General features: G+C 34.4%; 2 protein-coding genes across 4 annotated transcripts in view; one reads left to right on the plus strand and one right to left on the minus strand.

Annotated features, from left to right (window-relative positions):
• vars2 (valyl-tRNA synthetase 2, mitochondrial) overlaps positions 1-9,069 on the minus strand; it is a 49,483-nt gene extending 40,414 nt beyond the window's left edge. The window contains exons 1-7 of one of the 3 annotated variants that reach the window (XR_015515653.1): positions 8,828-9,069; positions 5,770-5,934; positions 5,614-5,695; positions 5,160-5,260; positions 1,492-1,613; positions 1,301-1,367; positions 1,105-1,202 (exon numbers count right to left, since the gene is read on the minus strand). Coding sequence is in view for 2 of the 3 variants with exons in the window: in XM_087293827.1 (XP_087149953.1) it covers positions 1,105-1,202; positions 1,301-1,367; positions 1,492-1,613; positions 5,160-5,260; positions 5,614-5,695; positions 5,770-5,931 (632 nt within the window). In the remaining variant the exon portion in view is untranslated. 3 annotated transcript variants of the gene reach the window in all.
• Positions 9,070-9,087: 18 nt separating this feature from the next.
• On the plus strand, positions 9,088-14,095 carry ppp1r11 (protein phosphatase 1, regulatory (inhibitor) subunit 11). The gene is given in 3 exon segments (NM_001017627.1): positions 9,088-9,526; positions 13,035-13,143; positions 13,362-14,095. Coding segments are annotated over 3 exon segments (369 nt in total). The 5' UTR covers positions 9,088-9,448; the 3' UTR covers positions 13,544-14,095.
• The last annotated feature ends 2,828 nt before the right edge of the window (positions 14,096-16,923 follow it).

The following is a 16,923-nucleotide window of genomic DNA, read 5'->3' on the forward strand; positions in this document are numbered from 1 at the left end:
TAACAGCCACTTCCTAAAATACTTCATAATGCAACATCATTTTAACTAAATAATGAGTCGTTCGGCAACGTGAGACATTCAAAGTCCAGAAAAAAATATTTATCGTCAAAACATTCCATGCCACATACGAAGCTCAAAGAAGTTTTGTGAGCAAAAAAAAAAACTTTTGATTACCAATGTTTGCCACATCAGATCAGGCTGTGCATTTACTACAATGTTAGTACAAAACTTATGTGTTGTGCTGCTGACTCTAAAAGCCAATATGTTGTATAGCCTGTAGTAAATGTGCGCCTTGACCAGACACTGAAATTTTTTGTGCACAAAAATGTTCTTGGAGCTTCATAGGTTTGATGATGTTTATTTCTTTCTTTTCTGGACTTTGAATGTCTCACATCCCTGGCTATGAAGGGTCAAAGTAATTTCACTTAAAAACTTTTTAACTTGTGTTCTGAAGATGAACAAAGGTTTGGGGTATTGGAATGACATAGGAGTAAGAAATTAACAGGATTTTGGGGTGAACTAATCCTTTAACTCCTTCCACGCCATTGATGAGATCACCCATGAATTATGAGAAAACGCTTCCCTGCCATTGTCGAGTACTTATGATAATCTGTGTTTTAGGTATATGATGGTAGGAGAAGCATTAATGCATGTTCTGAGGGAGAAACAGGGCTTCTCTCTCCAAAGATAAAAATAAAAGACACTCAATGAAAGAGAAAATAAGATCGTGTTTGTGTGGGTATGAACTATATACTACATATAGTAAACAATACACTACTTTTAGAAAAATCAATTTTCTCAGTTTTTTTTTTTTTTTTTTTGGTCAAAGATTTGATAAAAAATTTTAATAATGAAATCTACGTGTAGTTGGGATAAAACATGAACACAAGAAGATAGAATAAAATGCTTTTTGTCTGAAAGCGGAGGATTTTTAAAAATATATACTATGCTCATACGCTCCTAGCAGAAAAACATTCTGAAGGTTGTCAATTTTAGGAGAAAATGGAAAGGGAAAGAGCTAAACAGGTATCAACTGGAATATATGTTATTTAGAAATGCAATAACATTTTTGGCCATAGTAAAGAAAGAGAGAAAGATACTCACTCATTTTTCCACATCCAGACCTGTTTGAGAAACTCCTCTCTGCTGAAATCCTGTCTGCTTTTCCCTTGTTCCCTCAACAGTTTCCTTTCCACCACCGACTATCACACACAGAACCATTAGGGTCAGCAAATTTACATAGAAAATGACACCTCAGCAAGCATCCTCTTTTAGCATTTAACATATGGAGAGATGATACCTGTGTTGCAATCCCAGCATGGTCACAGCCTGGAACCCATAGCACCTTATAGCCCTGCATACGTCGCCTGAACAGAACAAATATTGTGTTATCTTTTTGGACTAAGTCTACATTTACAGACATCCTTATGCATGAAATATAGATGCATTTTATCTTATTAAGTATTAATTAAAGTGTATTTTAAATGGTACCAGCGAGCCAAAGCATCTTCTATTGCCACGGTCAGCGCATGTCCGAGATGTAAAGTCCCAGTCACATTGGGTGGAGGAATACACAAGGAAAAGTGTTTATTAACTGCATGGGGTTGTTTACTCTGAGGAAGAATAATAAAAAACAAATTGTTCAACAATTCTGCAATGCATAAAAACTTTAGAATTCCACCAATTGGATGTTGAAAACAATTGTATCATTCATATGTATAGTTAAAAATAATATAGTTGCTCAACTAAATTAGCTAACTAGTGATGCACGGATGTTTTGGCCACCAGTATATATTGCAGGGATGCACGATATATCGGAGGCCATATGGTTATCGGCTGATAAATGCCATTTTTATGGCCGATTGAGTGCCATTGTGTATTTTGCTTCAAATCGCCTCAGGATAAAAATATTACATATGAAAGCCTTTCCTGCTCTGTCTCTTTGTTGTGTTAGAGATAACAGGGAGATTTACTTATTACTCCAGGGCCGAATAATATTAGTTTCGGTGTGAACTCTTTTAGTTTCAGCCGGGGAATGAACGAGAACCTGTGTATCTTGGTCTCATTGCGAAAAAAGTGCTCCTCATTTCTGTCTCTCCCTCTTCGCTTCACACACACACACACACACACACATACACACACACCAAACTGACAGCACACGTGACGCGCTAAACAAAAACTTTACAGTTTTTTTTTAAAACTTTTTTTTTTTAATCTAATATAATTGTTTGTTATTATCAACGCGTTGGTTCCCATGTGTTGTTGATGTAAGATTGTATTCAATTTGATCGGAATATTCATATGGATTATACCAAGCACGAGTGAGAGCTTTTCACCGCGCGTGCACACACACACATAGATCTGACAGCCTTCACACACACTCTTGAGCCTTCACAGATCAACAGGGGAGAGCCTGGGTGCACCGGTCACTGAATCCAGCATACGGGCCACACGTTCTGTCTTTATATTCTGTTCTGTGTTTGTCATAAAGTCATTTGAGCTCAATGATCTGGTTTGTATCAAAATCCGAGGGCAAATCTGTGCCCTCACAGCGGTTTATCATAAACCTTTCATCTATCATTTTCCCCGCGATTGACAGCAAGAACGAACAACAGAAGCGTTGATGCTACGTGTTCAAAAGAATCTAAAACGCCAAATATGATGAATTTATGTCGCATTTTCTAAAATAATGCATTCTGTATCTAGCTTTTCACTTGTACTGTGGCTCTGAACTGTCAAAACACCTCTAAAAGAGGCTTTTTCAGACAAGACATATTTTTACACATGTACATTACTGTAACACGTTTTATTCAAGAACATATGAGCTGGTTTTAGTCCTTAGCTCTTTTATTTTAATTTCATTTAAAATATATTTAACTTGCTTGTTGATTAAATCCCATTTTGTTATTTAACCTTTTTAATTTTATGCAACAGTCAATTTGCATGTTAATTTGCTATGAAGGAAAGGAAATAATGTATTTTTTGCATGCTGATTTGTGTGAAATCGTGAATATAGGTCTATAATCACCTTGCAATTTTAAAAAATCATAGCTTTTTTGCTTTGAGTATAGGCTATTCAGTTCAAAAGAGCGGAGATTCAGCTTTTATGAAGTTTGCTGTATAAAAATAAAACATTTTGAATTATTTATAATTATCGGCCTATATATATCGGCTATCGGCCTCCAAGTCTGAAGAATTATCGGTATCTGCCAAAAAATCTATATCGATGCATCCCTAATATATTGGCTAATATTAGATTTCATTAAAGCTATCTGCATATCGGCAATAACAACATGAAAAAGGCAGATACTGATAGTTTATTATTTGTATAGAGAAATTGGGTTGCATTTCTTCTGAATAATCAAATGCTTTTCTCAGAGCAAAATATTCAATACTAAAAACTATATTTAATCTGGTCAAAATATCTATTATGAACAAAATGTAAGACTTGTATCAGGAAAGCAACTGGTGTGCACCATGACTCAAGCACTGGCCCAAAACCATTGTTTAGTTTGGGCAAAAATGTCTTGGACAATAAAAGAAAGTGACTGCAATTTTAAGTTTATTAAATATATACAGGGCGAGGCAGTGGCGCAGTAGGTAGTGCTGCCGCCTCACATCAAGAAGGTCGCTGGTTCGAACCTCGGCTCAGTTGGTGTTTCTGTGTGGAGTTTGCATGTTCTCCCTGCCTTCGCGTGGGTGTCCTCCGGGTGCTCCGGTTTCCCCCACAATCCAAAGACATGCAGTACAGGTGAATTGGGTAGGCTAAATTGTCCGTACTGTATGAGTGTGTGTGTGAATGTGTGTGTGGATGTTTCCCAGAGATTGGTTGCGCTGTGGTGACCCCGGATTAATAAAGGGACTAAGCCGACAAGAAAATGAATGAATGAATGAATGAATAAAATATATACAGTATGTTCTATTATATGCAAAATAGAAGTTAATGTTTATTAAAAGAAATACTGAACAGCAAAAATCACAGACTGTCATTTGTTAATTTTTGTATCTTAACTTTTACCTCTCTTAAAATGCTGGAATGCTAAATAAATCATGGTCAATAAAACTAATAGTACTGTACTGTGTGCAACTGACCAATATCGGTATTGCAATCGGCTAATTTATTTTGTTAAAATTGGTATTGTATGAGCCAAAAAATGCTATAGGTGCATCCCGAAAACTACCAATGAAAATAATGCAAATTAAAGATCTGCACAGTTTGGCTAAAATTTAGTCTTATCTTTAAAGAAATTCTGCTCAATAAAATTCAAATAAATAAAAATATTAATAACTAATTAAAATATTATAACATTGTTTAACTGTTATTTTAAAGCTGAAAATTATTCTGAACCATTAGAAAATTCAAAATAGCTGTTTTTTATTTTATTTTAATATACTATGGATTACAAATTATTCTTCATATGCAAAGCTGAATTTTCTGCATCATGTACATTCAAAAATGTATTAAACAGAATTGTAAAAAACATTTATTCTTAATATTACAATTATTATTATTTTCACTATTATAATAATAATTACTATTATTACTATTATTATTACTACTAGTAGTATTATTACTATCATTTTTATTATTTCTATTATTTATAAAGCTGAAAGTTTTAAAATATTAAGTTGAGCTTCTTAATATTTTTATGAAAATATTTTTGGTTTCGGGCGGCACGGTGGCTCAGTGGTTAGCACTGTCGCCTCACAGGAAGAAGGTCACTGGTTTGGCATTTCTGTGTGGAGTTGTTCTCCAAATGTTTGCTTGGGTTTCCTCCAGTTCCTCCGATTTTACCCACAGTCCAAAGACATGCACTATTGGTAAAATAGGTAAACAAAAATTGGCCGTAGTTTATGATTGTGTGTGTGAATGTGAGTGTGTATGGGTGTTTCCCAGTACGGAGTTGCTACTGGAAGAGCATTCACTGCGTAAAACATTTGCTGGAATAAAACATATGCTGGCGACCCCTGATAAATAAGGGACTAAGCCAAAGAAAAATGAATAACTCAATAAGATTTCAATGAGGGCTTCTAATAAACAGTAATAAAAAAAGGGTTTTCATCTTTGACCCTTTTGCATAGTTAAGCCTTCAATTTCATAACAAAATGGAAGTAGTACCTTTTTTAGATTTTAAAATAATTAAAGTAGACTCTCTTACATGCTGCTCGGGACTGAAGAATTCCTGTTTCTCCCACCACTGATACCAGCCAAAATCCACATACTCTGGGCTGTAGGATTGTGGGAAGGGCAGAGTGGTGTCTAAAACAGAGGATATATAAAGGGATTATAGCCATCTCTAATAACTGCATTAGTGACATCAAACTCAAACGCCATCCAAAACATTCGGTCAAATTCATTTACTACCTTCTAATTTCTAATCTACCTTCTGTTGAACACAAAAATTATATTTTTAAGAATGTTGGAAATCTGCAGCCATTAACATCCATACTAGGAAAAATAATAGCTGACGGTTTTCAACATTTTTTAAAATATCTTCAATAGTGGAAATAAATATTAAGTGGATGGTGACTAAATGACAGAATGTTTTTTTTTTTTTTTTTTTTTTGCACAAAAAAAAAACACAAAAAGGAAGAGACAAAAAAAAACATCACCTTTCTTCTCTCCAGGTGAGAGTTTAGCTGTGTACTTTATTTTTTCTTTATCTGACCAGCTCAGTCCATCATCATTCACGTCCTGTAAAAAGTTCAGGTTATGTAAGGCTTTAAAGTAAACATAAATGTGTACTATTGCGATGATGATCAACTCACACTACTGAGAATGGCCTTTTCCCGGGCTTGTCTGCGTTTGGCTTTTTCTGCTTGTGTCCGGGAATGACTTAAAGACTGTGTGTTGGATGAGTTTTCAGAGCAGAGTCTGCATCCAAACTTGCTCCAGATCCTGGGTGACGCCACATGCACGGGCTTCCACATGTCCTGAAATCAGAAATCATAATCTGTAAAGAAACATTTCATTTCACATGAAGAATGAATTGTGGCAAACTTGAGAGTAAATCAATTAATGTTTGTTTTTTATTTGTGTATCATATTTAAAACACAAGTAAAAAACAAAACAATATACTTTGATATTTTGTAGATATGGCACCATGTTTTTTAAAGGACCTTGTTGCTCTGTGTGTGTTTTTTTTTAATTGAATGATTTTTTTTTTTTCTAAAAGTAAAACTAAATGTGTTCGGTAATTGCACTAAAGCTGAAACAAAAAAGAATTAGATAAAAACAAAAAAATTACAAAAAGGTTTTGAAAATGTGAAGGTATGAAAATTGTGTTATTCTGGATGATGGCTTGAGCTGTGACAAACAGATAAATGCAGTGGTCAAATTCTTTCAGCTTCAACTTTTTAAAAACAGTCAGATCTATTTCATCTAGAACAAATTTAGAATAAATAATGCATGCTTTTAGTACCACTAGATTGGACTATTGTAACTCATTATACTTTGGGATTAATCAGAAAACCTTATCCTGTCTACAATTAGCTCAAAATGCTGCTGCAAGGCTTTTAACAGGTACCAAGAAACATGACCACATTACACCAGTTTTAAATTCTTTGCACTGGCTGCCTGTGCACTAACGAGTCACTTTAAAAATTCTTCTCTTGGTTTTTAAATCTTTAAATGGCCTGGCACCATCTTATCTGTCAGACACGGTAATTGAGCATCAGCCTAGTCGGTCTCTTCCGACAAACAACCAGAGACTGTTATGCATCCCTAAGTCGAGGATGAAATGCAGGCGTGACCGTGCATCGCAGTAGCTGGTCCTTGGTTGTGGAATGCTCTGCCTCTCTGTAGTAGATCCGTTTCATCCTTGTCTGTTTTTAAATCTAGGTTAAAAACTTATCTCTTTGTTTTGACATTTTATCAATAAAAAATGTTTTAGCCATAGTTTTATATTTTTTCTCTGTTGTGATTTGTACTGTGTAGCACATTGGTCAACCTCTGGTTGTGTTAAATAGTGCTATACAAATAAAACTGACATTGACAAAAGTTTTTTGTTGTAAATTGGCAATAATAAAGAATAAACACTAAAAATCATTCTAGTTATAAACTAACATTTTGTACAGTTTTCTTTTTAAAGATTGTAATTCATTACAGCATCTTTGAACAAATCGGTGTAGACAATAATGCTAACTAAGATGAATAAATGCTTTAGAACAGTGGTCTCAATCTCAATTCCTGGAGGGCCGCAGCTCTGCATACTTTAGCTCCAACCACCTCCAACTCACACCTGCTTAATAGCCTCTAGAGCTGTTTATTAATATGCATTCTTCAGTGATCTTGCGTGCAGAGAACGGAGGATGTGTGAAGGTTCCCAGATGTGTTCTTGGTATCGAGGGCACATCAATGGAGACTTGAGTGTAAAACTCGTTTGAGAAGTCCCAGACGTCATTGAAGCTGAATAAAGGAGGCGGGAAGTACAGCATTTAATATAGATTTATGATTAAAGTTCAGAGATATAACTTATTTGTCTCAGGAGTTTGCCTAAATTCACGGAGATGGTGAAAGTAAACATAAACATGAAAATCTTTATAAAGGCATAAACACATTAAGGGTGTTTAATTGCTGAAATTCATATTAAAGTCTATTTTTTGTATTGTGTAGAGTATATTTAAGTTTGTAAGGTTTTTGTGCATGTTTTTATACATTGAAAATGCGAGAGAGAAAAAATCAGTGGATATATACTGTTATGTTTAAATAATTTCCCGTTAAAAATGAGTGAAGGTCATGTGACTATTGGGAAGAGCGCATGCATCTCACTTCTCAGAGGACGCGTTCTGTGTCCTCACGACCTCCCTAGTTTGTTCTACGGAGGTGACCTGGCAAGACTGGTCTTCACAAGAACACAGGGCCATTCTCTGCCTTTTTGCAATTTAGAAAAAGCCTACTAGTCTTAAACACCTTGATTAGTTGGATCATCTGTGTTTGATTAAGGTTGGAGCAAAACTGTGAAGAGCTGCGGCCCACCAGGAGTCCAGTTTGAGACCTATGCTTTAGTTTAGAACATAAATTTTTCATGCTAACCAGAATAACTAACTTATGTTAACAAAACATAAATAGAAAATACCTGTAAGGTTGTAAATAAATCAAAGAGTATTAATATCATTTTATCAGTATATATAATCACATGCTCAACTGTAGTTTTCAATCAGTTGAATGGTTGGAATGTGCCAGTTGCAGGAATATTGTGCTGACAAAGAGTTGAGTATATGATCAATGAGATTCTACTAAACAAACTGTTTAAACCAATGATTAAAGACAATGCTTCATCATCTGTTTGTATGCCTGTAAAAAAAAGGCCTCCAAGGACTGCCATTTGAGCAACCAGAATTGATCATCTTGTGTTTTTCTTCTTTATTGTTCCCTTTCTGCAAGAACATTACATCTTTGAAAATGAATCTTCCTGGGTCTTTTAGGGGACATTACCTATAATGTGTTTTCTACACAGTATTTCAATGCATTGACATTAATGTAGGTTGAAGCACTAAAGAGAAATGAAATAAATATTTTGAATAAAAAGCAATAAAAATGGCAAAACTACCAATTCAAAAAATAACAATTGCATATTAATAATATAAATTAGTACGATGCCGGTGCAATGTGACATGAATATGACCACCATCATTCAATAGTCTGAAATAATGATATGCAGGGTCAAACGTGTGGAAGTGATTTAGGAAATCGATGAAAGCTCGTGTTTGTGAAAATAATGTAAATAAATACGTCCTGCAACACAATTGCTGGCATAGTTTATAGTACAATACATTTTACAATTGAATGCTGCATACAGAAAATGATAAACAGAAAGTAATGTACCTCCACTCAGTGTGTGCTGTCACAGGGCGCAGACATATTGCGAACACGGCACTGAATTGTCCCTGTGATATTTGAGGTCTAAAATTCCACACGACTTAAACTATTTTGATTAATACACAGCTAAATGTCAAATCCAAAAGCTGTAAGCAACGAAAGCCACATTACAGTCGATATTTCTTCCTTATCACCATACAAGTTCTCGAAGCGTCCTCTGTTTCCGACCGGAGCGTTTTTAGGTGAACACTTAGAGACTGCGTCTCAAATGCTCATACGCTGTCCGCGTAGACAACAGAAATTAGCTAGTGGCGCTTCGCTTTCCAAAACCACAACTACGACTTCTCACAATCATATCTAGCTAGTCAGCTGACTAGTTTTTGAAGCACAGCCAACCTCTCGAACTGGTCCGTCCGCAAACACGTCCTTCCTTAGGAGTGATTAGACTGCTGCAAATTCATCTCATGCATTCATCAGAGATTCATAAAGCGACCACCTCGACATTTTGACACCACCAGCCGACGGCCGAAGTTGTTATTTCCTAAAATCCCAAAACCGAAACCAGGCATTTGTCTATTAAAGGCTATCGAGCGCCGCTGAAAGGTTTTTTCGGGCTTCATCAGTGCGATGGCGGAGGTTCCAGGTACATCGAGTGAGACGATAACGGAGACCGTTCAGACGGGCACACCGCCTCCACCCCAGCAGGTACTGTGTGCCCTAGTTACGGTAGACACCATCACTAAGCAGACGCATAGCAAGTCATTCAGGCCACAGGACTCAGACTAGCAGTCCTAAGCTCTTGTGGTTGATATAATTTACGTTGGTTGTTTAAAATGGACTGTCTAGATACCAGCCATAAGGCCTGTTTTGTAATCAGCGTATTCAGCAGGGTTTATGTGTGCTGACTGGTTTGGAAGTGTGTTGTGATTACAGGTTGACCCACAACATGACAAAAATACAACCGGGTAAATGTATCCTTATTGACATTTACTGTATATGCCATGGTAGTTTTGGTTGCACGATTTTTATGGTTTTGCTTTAAAATGAATTAAAATAGTGGAAAGATTAAATAATGAATAATATTTTTCCACATTTTTATTTAGTTTAATGATATATGAAAACATGACATAAACGGTATACATATTAAAACCTAAATAAAAAAATACAAATATTACTTGATCTAAAATGAAAATTAATATAAAATATAGAGCTGGGAGATATGGCAAAAAGGTATTTTTATTTTTCATATTAATCGATATCGATAATTATTATGATAAATGTTAAATCTTTATATCTATCAATATTAAAGGACTTTCAGCATGCCAATCCCTTTGTGCAGCTGATTTAACATATTTTGTGAAATGTTTTTGCTGTCTGACAATATAAATAAAAATAATAATAAAGAAAAGAACAAACTAACTACTTTTCAACATTTACTGTTCAAGTTTCAGCAACCAAAGACATTACCTACAAGTTACTGTATATTATTGTTCAACATCAGGAAAAAGTAATACCCGTTTGGAACAAGTAAAAGGTGATTTAAGGGTGATAGAATTTACAGTTTTGGATGACCTGTCTTTTTAATGGTGAGGATGGTGAATTTAGAGTGAAATATCCTTTAATTTATGTTATTTAGGGATGCTAACGATTACTTGATGATCTATTGATTGTCAATAACCCTTTAGTCGATAGACCTTATTGATGACTGATTAAGCATGGACAACATTTAATTTCTTTTTTTTGTACTCCTCCATGTGCAGCTAACACTGTAAGGCTGTAAAGTTGTACTATGTGTGGCATCCGGATGTGCAGGCTGCAAAATGCTTGCGCAGTGTTATACATAGTGTATAAACATTATCAAACACTTATCGAACTGTCATTATCGTTTTATCAAAAAAAAAAAAAAAAAAAAAAAAAAAATATATATATATATATATATATATATATATATATATATATATATATATATATATATATATATATATTGTGATAATTATCGTTATCAAATTATTGCCCAGCTCTAATATAATATATAATTTATAGTATAATTATATATTTATAAATGTATATAGTTTTATATATAAATCCCAGATTTTTAAATAAAATTTGACCATTTAAACACATGAAAATAGTTACTGGTAAGGCTGCACACAATATCATTTCAGCATCGATATTGCAATGTGCAAGTCCGCAGGAGTCACATCACAGGGATTTGCAATGTAATGGGGATTATAGTTGACCAGATTTTACAGTTAACTTCATAGCAGAGTAATTTCATATTTTGACCTTAGTGGAAGTTTATTATTTGCATGTATTTTTAAGAACTGACTAAATCTGAAGCAATCTTAAGCTACTTGGGCACAACAAATGGAACATTTGTAGCTTAAAGTTTAGTTGTACATCATTTACCCAATTTAAAAAAAACAGTGTTATTAATATTAATATTCGGTTATTATTATTATTACACAATGATTATTTAATTTCTGCTTCTAAATATTGTTTCACTTCCCAGAAAATCATAAATCATTATTTATTTGCTACTTTTCTCTGCTGTATTTAATATTGCTTGTTTTTTTTTTTATATTTTAAGCAGAGTCATCCCAGTCAATCTAAAATGATCAATTGTTTACAAGCTATTCAAGTCATCTTCTGAAACCGCATTTATATTGCAATATATATCACAGTCAATAAAAAAAAGCCAGTTTTTTCCATGCTGCCCTAGTTACTGTTTCTTTTTACATGGGATTATAAGGATTTTGTTGTGGTTATTTATAACTATTACTATATTTGTATTTATTTCTTCCTTATTTAATTATTTAGTTAAAATAAATTTCAGAAATAAAATATCATGAAATAAACTGCTACAATATGGTTATGGTTTTACTGTAATTTAAGCTAGGGCTGGGCAATTAATCAAGAAGTAATCGACTTTTAAAGCCTATAATCGTTAAAATTTTTTTAGGTAAATTTTTACAGTTACGTACCATGATCTGTTAGGTTGATTTATACTTCTGCGTCGAACGCACAGGTATGTCTTGGCGCAGCCTTCGAGCAGTTGCATACCTGCGCACCACTTGAAAAATTTAACTACACACATCGCACCTTTGCATTACATTGTTGATGATTGGAAGCTGCGCCAGAGATGCCTTCAGACGGCATATTCTCTATTACAGTAAAATTATTATTTACAATAAAATATTTGTTTACAGAAGATTCAGGAAATGCACAGTTTAAAATATTATTTACAGGATATACAAGTTATTTTATTGAGAAGAGATCCTGCTTATTTTCTACTTTTAATATAAAAAGAACACTGAGAATAAATTATTTTGTTTCCAAAAGTTATTTATTTTCACTGTTTTATAAGACAAAACTGACTGTTGGTTTTAGGCAATGTGTGTTTTAATTTCAGTTGTTCATCGTTGATGTTCAGTAAATAGTAGACTGTATTTCCTTCAATTATTTTAAAATCAAAAAATGCATCCTTCTTTAAAAAATCTATCACTTGTAATATGTGAGAATATTTACTGTACATAACCTGTTTGTGAACTATGAGGGCAAAATAAATAAATAAACCAATAAAATGATCATTCATTATTTGTAACTGAGAAAAAATTATCAAATTATTGAGGTTTTGATTTTAGGCCAAATCGCCCAGCCATAGTTTATGTAGAAAATAGTATTTTCATGTTATGTGTCTAACACAAATGTGCACCTTTTTAACCACCAAGCTTGTCGACACTATTATAACGACACAGATCACTCTGCCTATTCATGCCAGAGTCCCACTAAAAAAGTGATTGACAGGTGGTAATTAGTGTAACTTATCTTTATTTATTCATGATTTGGTTATGGGTAAAACAATAAATATGTGGGTCAGGTAATTGAAACAGTAGGCTACAAAAAATTAATTCTTACATAATTAATTCACCGCTGACTACGATGATGATGCCATCGTCCATCGCAGTGTTTTACATTAGTCATTGTACAATGCCAAATTGATCGATATCGCTCAACTCTAATACGGGTTAATATGAATGCAGGTAAATTTGTTTTACAGTGACACAGTAGTTATGTAGTTGTTTTTAGGCCGAACTCTTGTTTGCTATGAAAAAAAGTAGCTATTATATCTATTTATATCTTAAAAAATATCTATTATAATTTACTATTGTCATCATAACGTTTCTCCATGTAATGGTCTGTTTGGTTTTAGGAGGGCAGAAGCCTGACCATCAAGCTCAGGAAAAGGAAGACGGAGAAGAAAGTAGAGTGGTCCAGTGACACGGTGGACAATGAGCATCTCGGCCGGCGGTCCTCAAAGTGTGAGTCTCAGTTTAACACTCAACGTCTGATATTAAAAATAAATAAATCAGTTTCATATTTGGAAACATAACACGGGACAGGCTGATCTGGGCCAGCTTTAAAATAGCTGCCCTTGAAAATCAGATTAAAACAACCCTGCACCTTTTCAAAGCGAATGTCTCATTTCTTGAAATAGAACATGCTCAGTGCTTATTTGGCAACTCTTTGATATGTTCAGGTTGCTGCATTTATGAGAAGCCTCGACAGTTTGGCGAATCTTCCTCGGAAAGCGAGGGTGATGACGAGGAGGGTTGCGGGAGCGCGCATTGCATTCTGGGACATGGGAGAAGAGGCCATGGACAAAGAGAGGGCGGAGGGACCACAGTGCCACCTAGTTCTGGGGGAACAAACCCTCACTAGATGTAAACGCCAGTGGGAGAGCTGTTTTGGAGGGAAGGGAAAAGGGCGGCGTGGGCACTACATTCATAATCCCTCATCCTCACTCACACTCCATTACATCACATCATCACTGGGTGTCAAAAGCTTCTTTTTTTGATGAATGAAAGCTTGAAGAGCAATGCAATGTGATTTGTTTTCTTCACAGTCATTAACGGGATGACTTGGAGAAGACTTTGCGATCTGAATGCTGCCGGAAAATTCACGTTTGTTGTACATAGGCATTGGCTTTTATTTCTTTTTGTAAAAATCTATATTTATTTCTTTATGTTAACAACACGATCTTACCGGTTCTGTGTCCACAACCGTTTTAATGAATCGAAAAACCTTCAAATCTAAGGTTACACCGACTTTAGTCGAATTTAAAAGGAATAAAAAAGGAATTTTATATCAAATAAAAAATTGCCTTGCGGTGTCACAATTCTAGCAGCAGTATTTCTTCATATCACTTGAGGAAATTGAAGCGTTATATGTGTTGTGTGCTATAGTGAATTTCAATAAATGAATAAATACAAATTTCAGGAACTCAACCTTTTGAATATTTTTATGATCAAAACATCTCCATTAGTTTTGAGTGAGTTAGTGAGTCTCCCTTCAGACAATCAGACTAGTCCGCACGAACATACAAAGAAATTGATGTGTTTTTTCTTAGTAGACTGAGAAACATCTGTTATGCTCGAGTTCAGAGCATTAGCTGGATCATTAATCCAAATTAAACAGCAGAGGGTCGCTTAAGGGATAGATTACCTAAAAATGAACATTTGCTGTCAATTCACTCACCCTCAGGTCATCCTGACTTTTAATTTTGTTGACAATATGGAATATTAGCTTAAACTGTGGTCCTTGGTGATTCATATAATGCAAGTCTGACATTTTGAGAGTAAATAAAAGCACTCGAAATAAATATGTGTGACTCTAAAACATGAAACAAAATCTGTTGAAGAAAAAGTCCTCTTGGACTACCGGAGCATGAGTAAATTAACAGCATATTGTCATTTAAACAACAGGATTGATCTATAACGTGTATAATTGGTTTATCATCCCTTCGTTCTTATGCCTTACATGAAATGAGCGATGGAGAATATCAGTCATCATGCGATGTAAGGTACATCATCTCATCCTGGGCTCCATGGCTGCATTTATTTAGCAGAAATTGGCATAAAATCCAGCTAATTATTGGGAACGAAGCATGCCGTCTGGCTTTACGGTGTAAACTGATTATGTTTGGTATAAAGGGTGCATGGCTGAATCCTGGCCAGTGGCCAAGACCAAATGCACATCATCTTTCCACTGATGTCAGATACAGTTGATTCCCATCAGGACCGTCACTGCAGTCATCTGTATCCCAGCATTCACATCAGTCTGTCCTCCCTTTACTCTGAATGCACCTGTATGTACATAGCAAAGGTCATAGAGTGGATTTAACACGAATAAACAGATGTTAAATTATGTTGTTTATATCTATTAAATGCTTAATGACAAAGTGTTTGCTTGTCTTTTTTCTTAGCCCTGTTTTGGTAATTAAAAATATACATTTATGTAAAAATTGTTCATGCATTATTGGTAATAATTATTGAGCGGCCATGTGGAAAATGACAATCATTTCAAAGAGAACTGATTTTGAAATGATTTTGAAAATAATTTTCATTAACCTCAACACATTTATGATCATTTTAGCTCAATAAAAGTGTCTAAATTACAAGTCAAGTGGTTTTAAGTAGGGCTGGGCGTTTTGGCCTAAAATCAAAATCTCGATTAATTAAACATTTTAACTCGATTACGATTTAATGAATCATTGTTTTATTGATTTATTTTAGTTTTTGCTCTCATAGTTCACTGTTTTGTACAGTAAATATGCTCACATATTACAAGTGAGAGATGTTTAAAAGAAGGGTGCATTAATTGATTTTAAAATAATTAAAGGAAACACTATAATAATGATTATTTATTGAACACCAGTGTTAAACAACTGAAATTAAAACACACATTGCCTAAAACCAACAGTCACTTTTGTCTAATAAAAAAGTGAAAATAACTAACTTGCCCTTTTGGAAACAAAATAATTTATTTTCAGTGTTTTCATATTAAAAGTAGAAATAAGCAGTATCTCTCCTACATAACTCTTGTATATCCTGTTAATAATATTTTAAACATTTCTTGAATCTTCTGTAAACAAATTTTATTGTAAACAATAATTTTATTGTAATAAAAAATACGCCATATCAAAGCATCTCTGGCGCAGTTTCCAATCATTGTCGATGTAGTGCAAACGTGCAATGTTTAGTTACATTTTTTGAGAGGTCCGCAGGTATGTGATCGCATGAAGGCTGCGCCGGATCGTAATGTGGGTTCCACGCAGAAGTATAAAAGAGCCTTAACAGAGTGGGGTCACGTGACTTCATACTTGGTAAGGAAAGTAATTAAAAAAATTCACCTGGAAAAATAAGATAGATTATAGGCTCTGATTGTCGATTCCGATTAATTATCGATTAATCGCCCAGCCCTTGTTTTAAGTATACATTAATCATTTGTTTTTTAAAAAATATTTTAAAGATATGACCAATAGCAATTTGAAAAAATATAGCCAAAAATTTTTAGTTTTGCTTAATGAGTCATTTTGGACCCATTCGTTTGTATATAGCACCTTTTGGTGTTAAATAATCTATGATGTTATATCAGTGACGGAAAAATTTTTTTTGTAAAATACACAGTCGTTTCCTGTATCTTACATTTACAAACTGTGTAGAATTAATGCTACTAAAAGTTTATCTCAAAGGTTCCAATAACTTCAAACTTGCATCAAAATTTGGATGACCATTTTCGCAGCCATGACTTGTTTGGCTATTATTTCTTATACTTGACAGGAAATGTTGAGGATAAACATGAATGTCATAATTCTTGAAATAGAAATCCTGGTTCAGTTTGACTAACTATAAGCACATTTTGTTCCTCAGACAGGCTCCTAACTCTCTCTTCTGATTTATTTGTTTCTTTAGGCAATCTATAGTGCTGTACATGTTTGTTTTTATAATCGGTTGGATTAGTACATCCAAAAACATGACAACTATTGATCAATTTCAGCAGCGATAATCAACTAAATATATCAGTTTCATTAAAAGTGGCATTGATTACATTCTGTACCTCCAATATGGCTAATGGGCTACATGCACACAGACTTTAAATTTCAGTCGGCCAGCCCCAGGGATTCTGGTTAATTGTCACCCCATACAAAATTGCCGCGTTTAAGTGGTTTCTTTAAAAAAAAACTGTGATCTTCAGTGCCTGGCTAAGACAAGATATAAAGTGGGTATCAGACCAAACTAGAAGCACTGCATTAAAGTATA

The sequence above is a fragment of the Danio rerio genome, chromosome 19 (assembly GCF_052040795.2).
Source record: "Danio rerio strain M-AB ecotype USA chromosome 19, GRCz13ab, whole genome shotgun sequence".
NCBI lineage: Eukaryota > Metazoa > Chordata > Actinopteri > Cypriniformes > Danionidae > Danio > Danio rerio.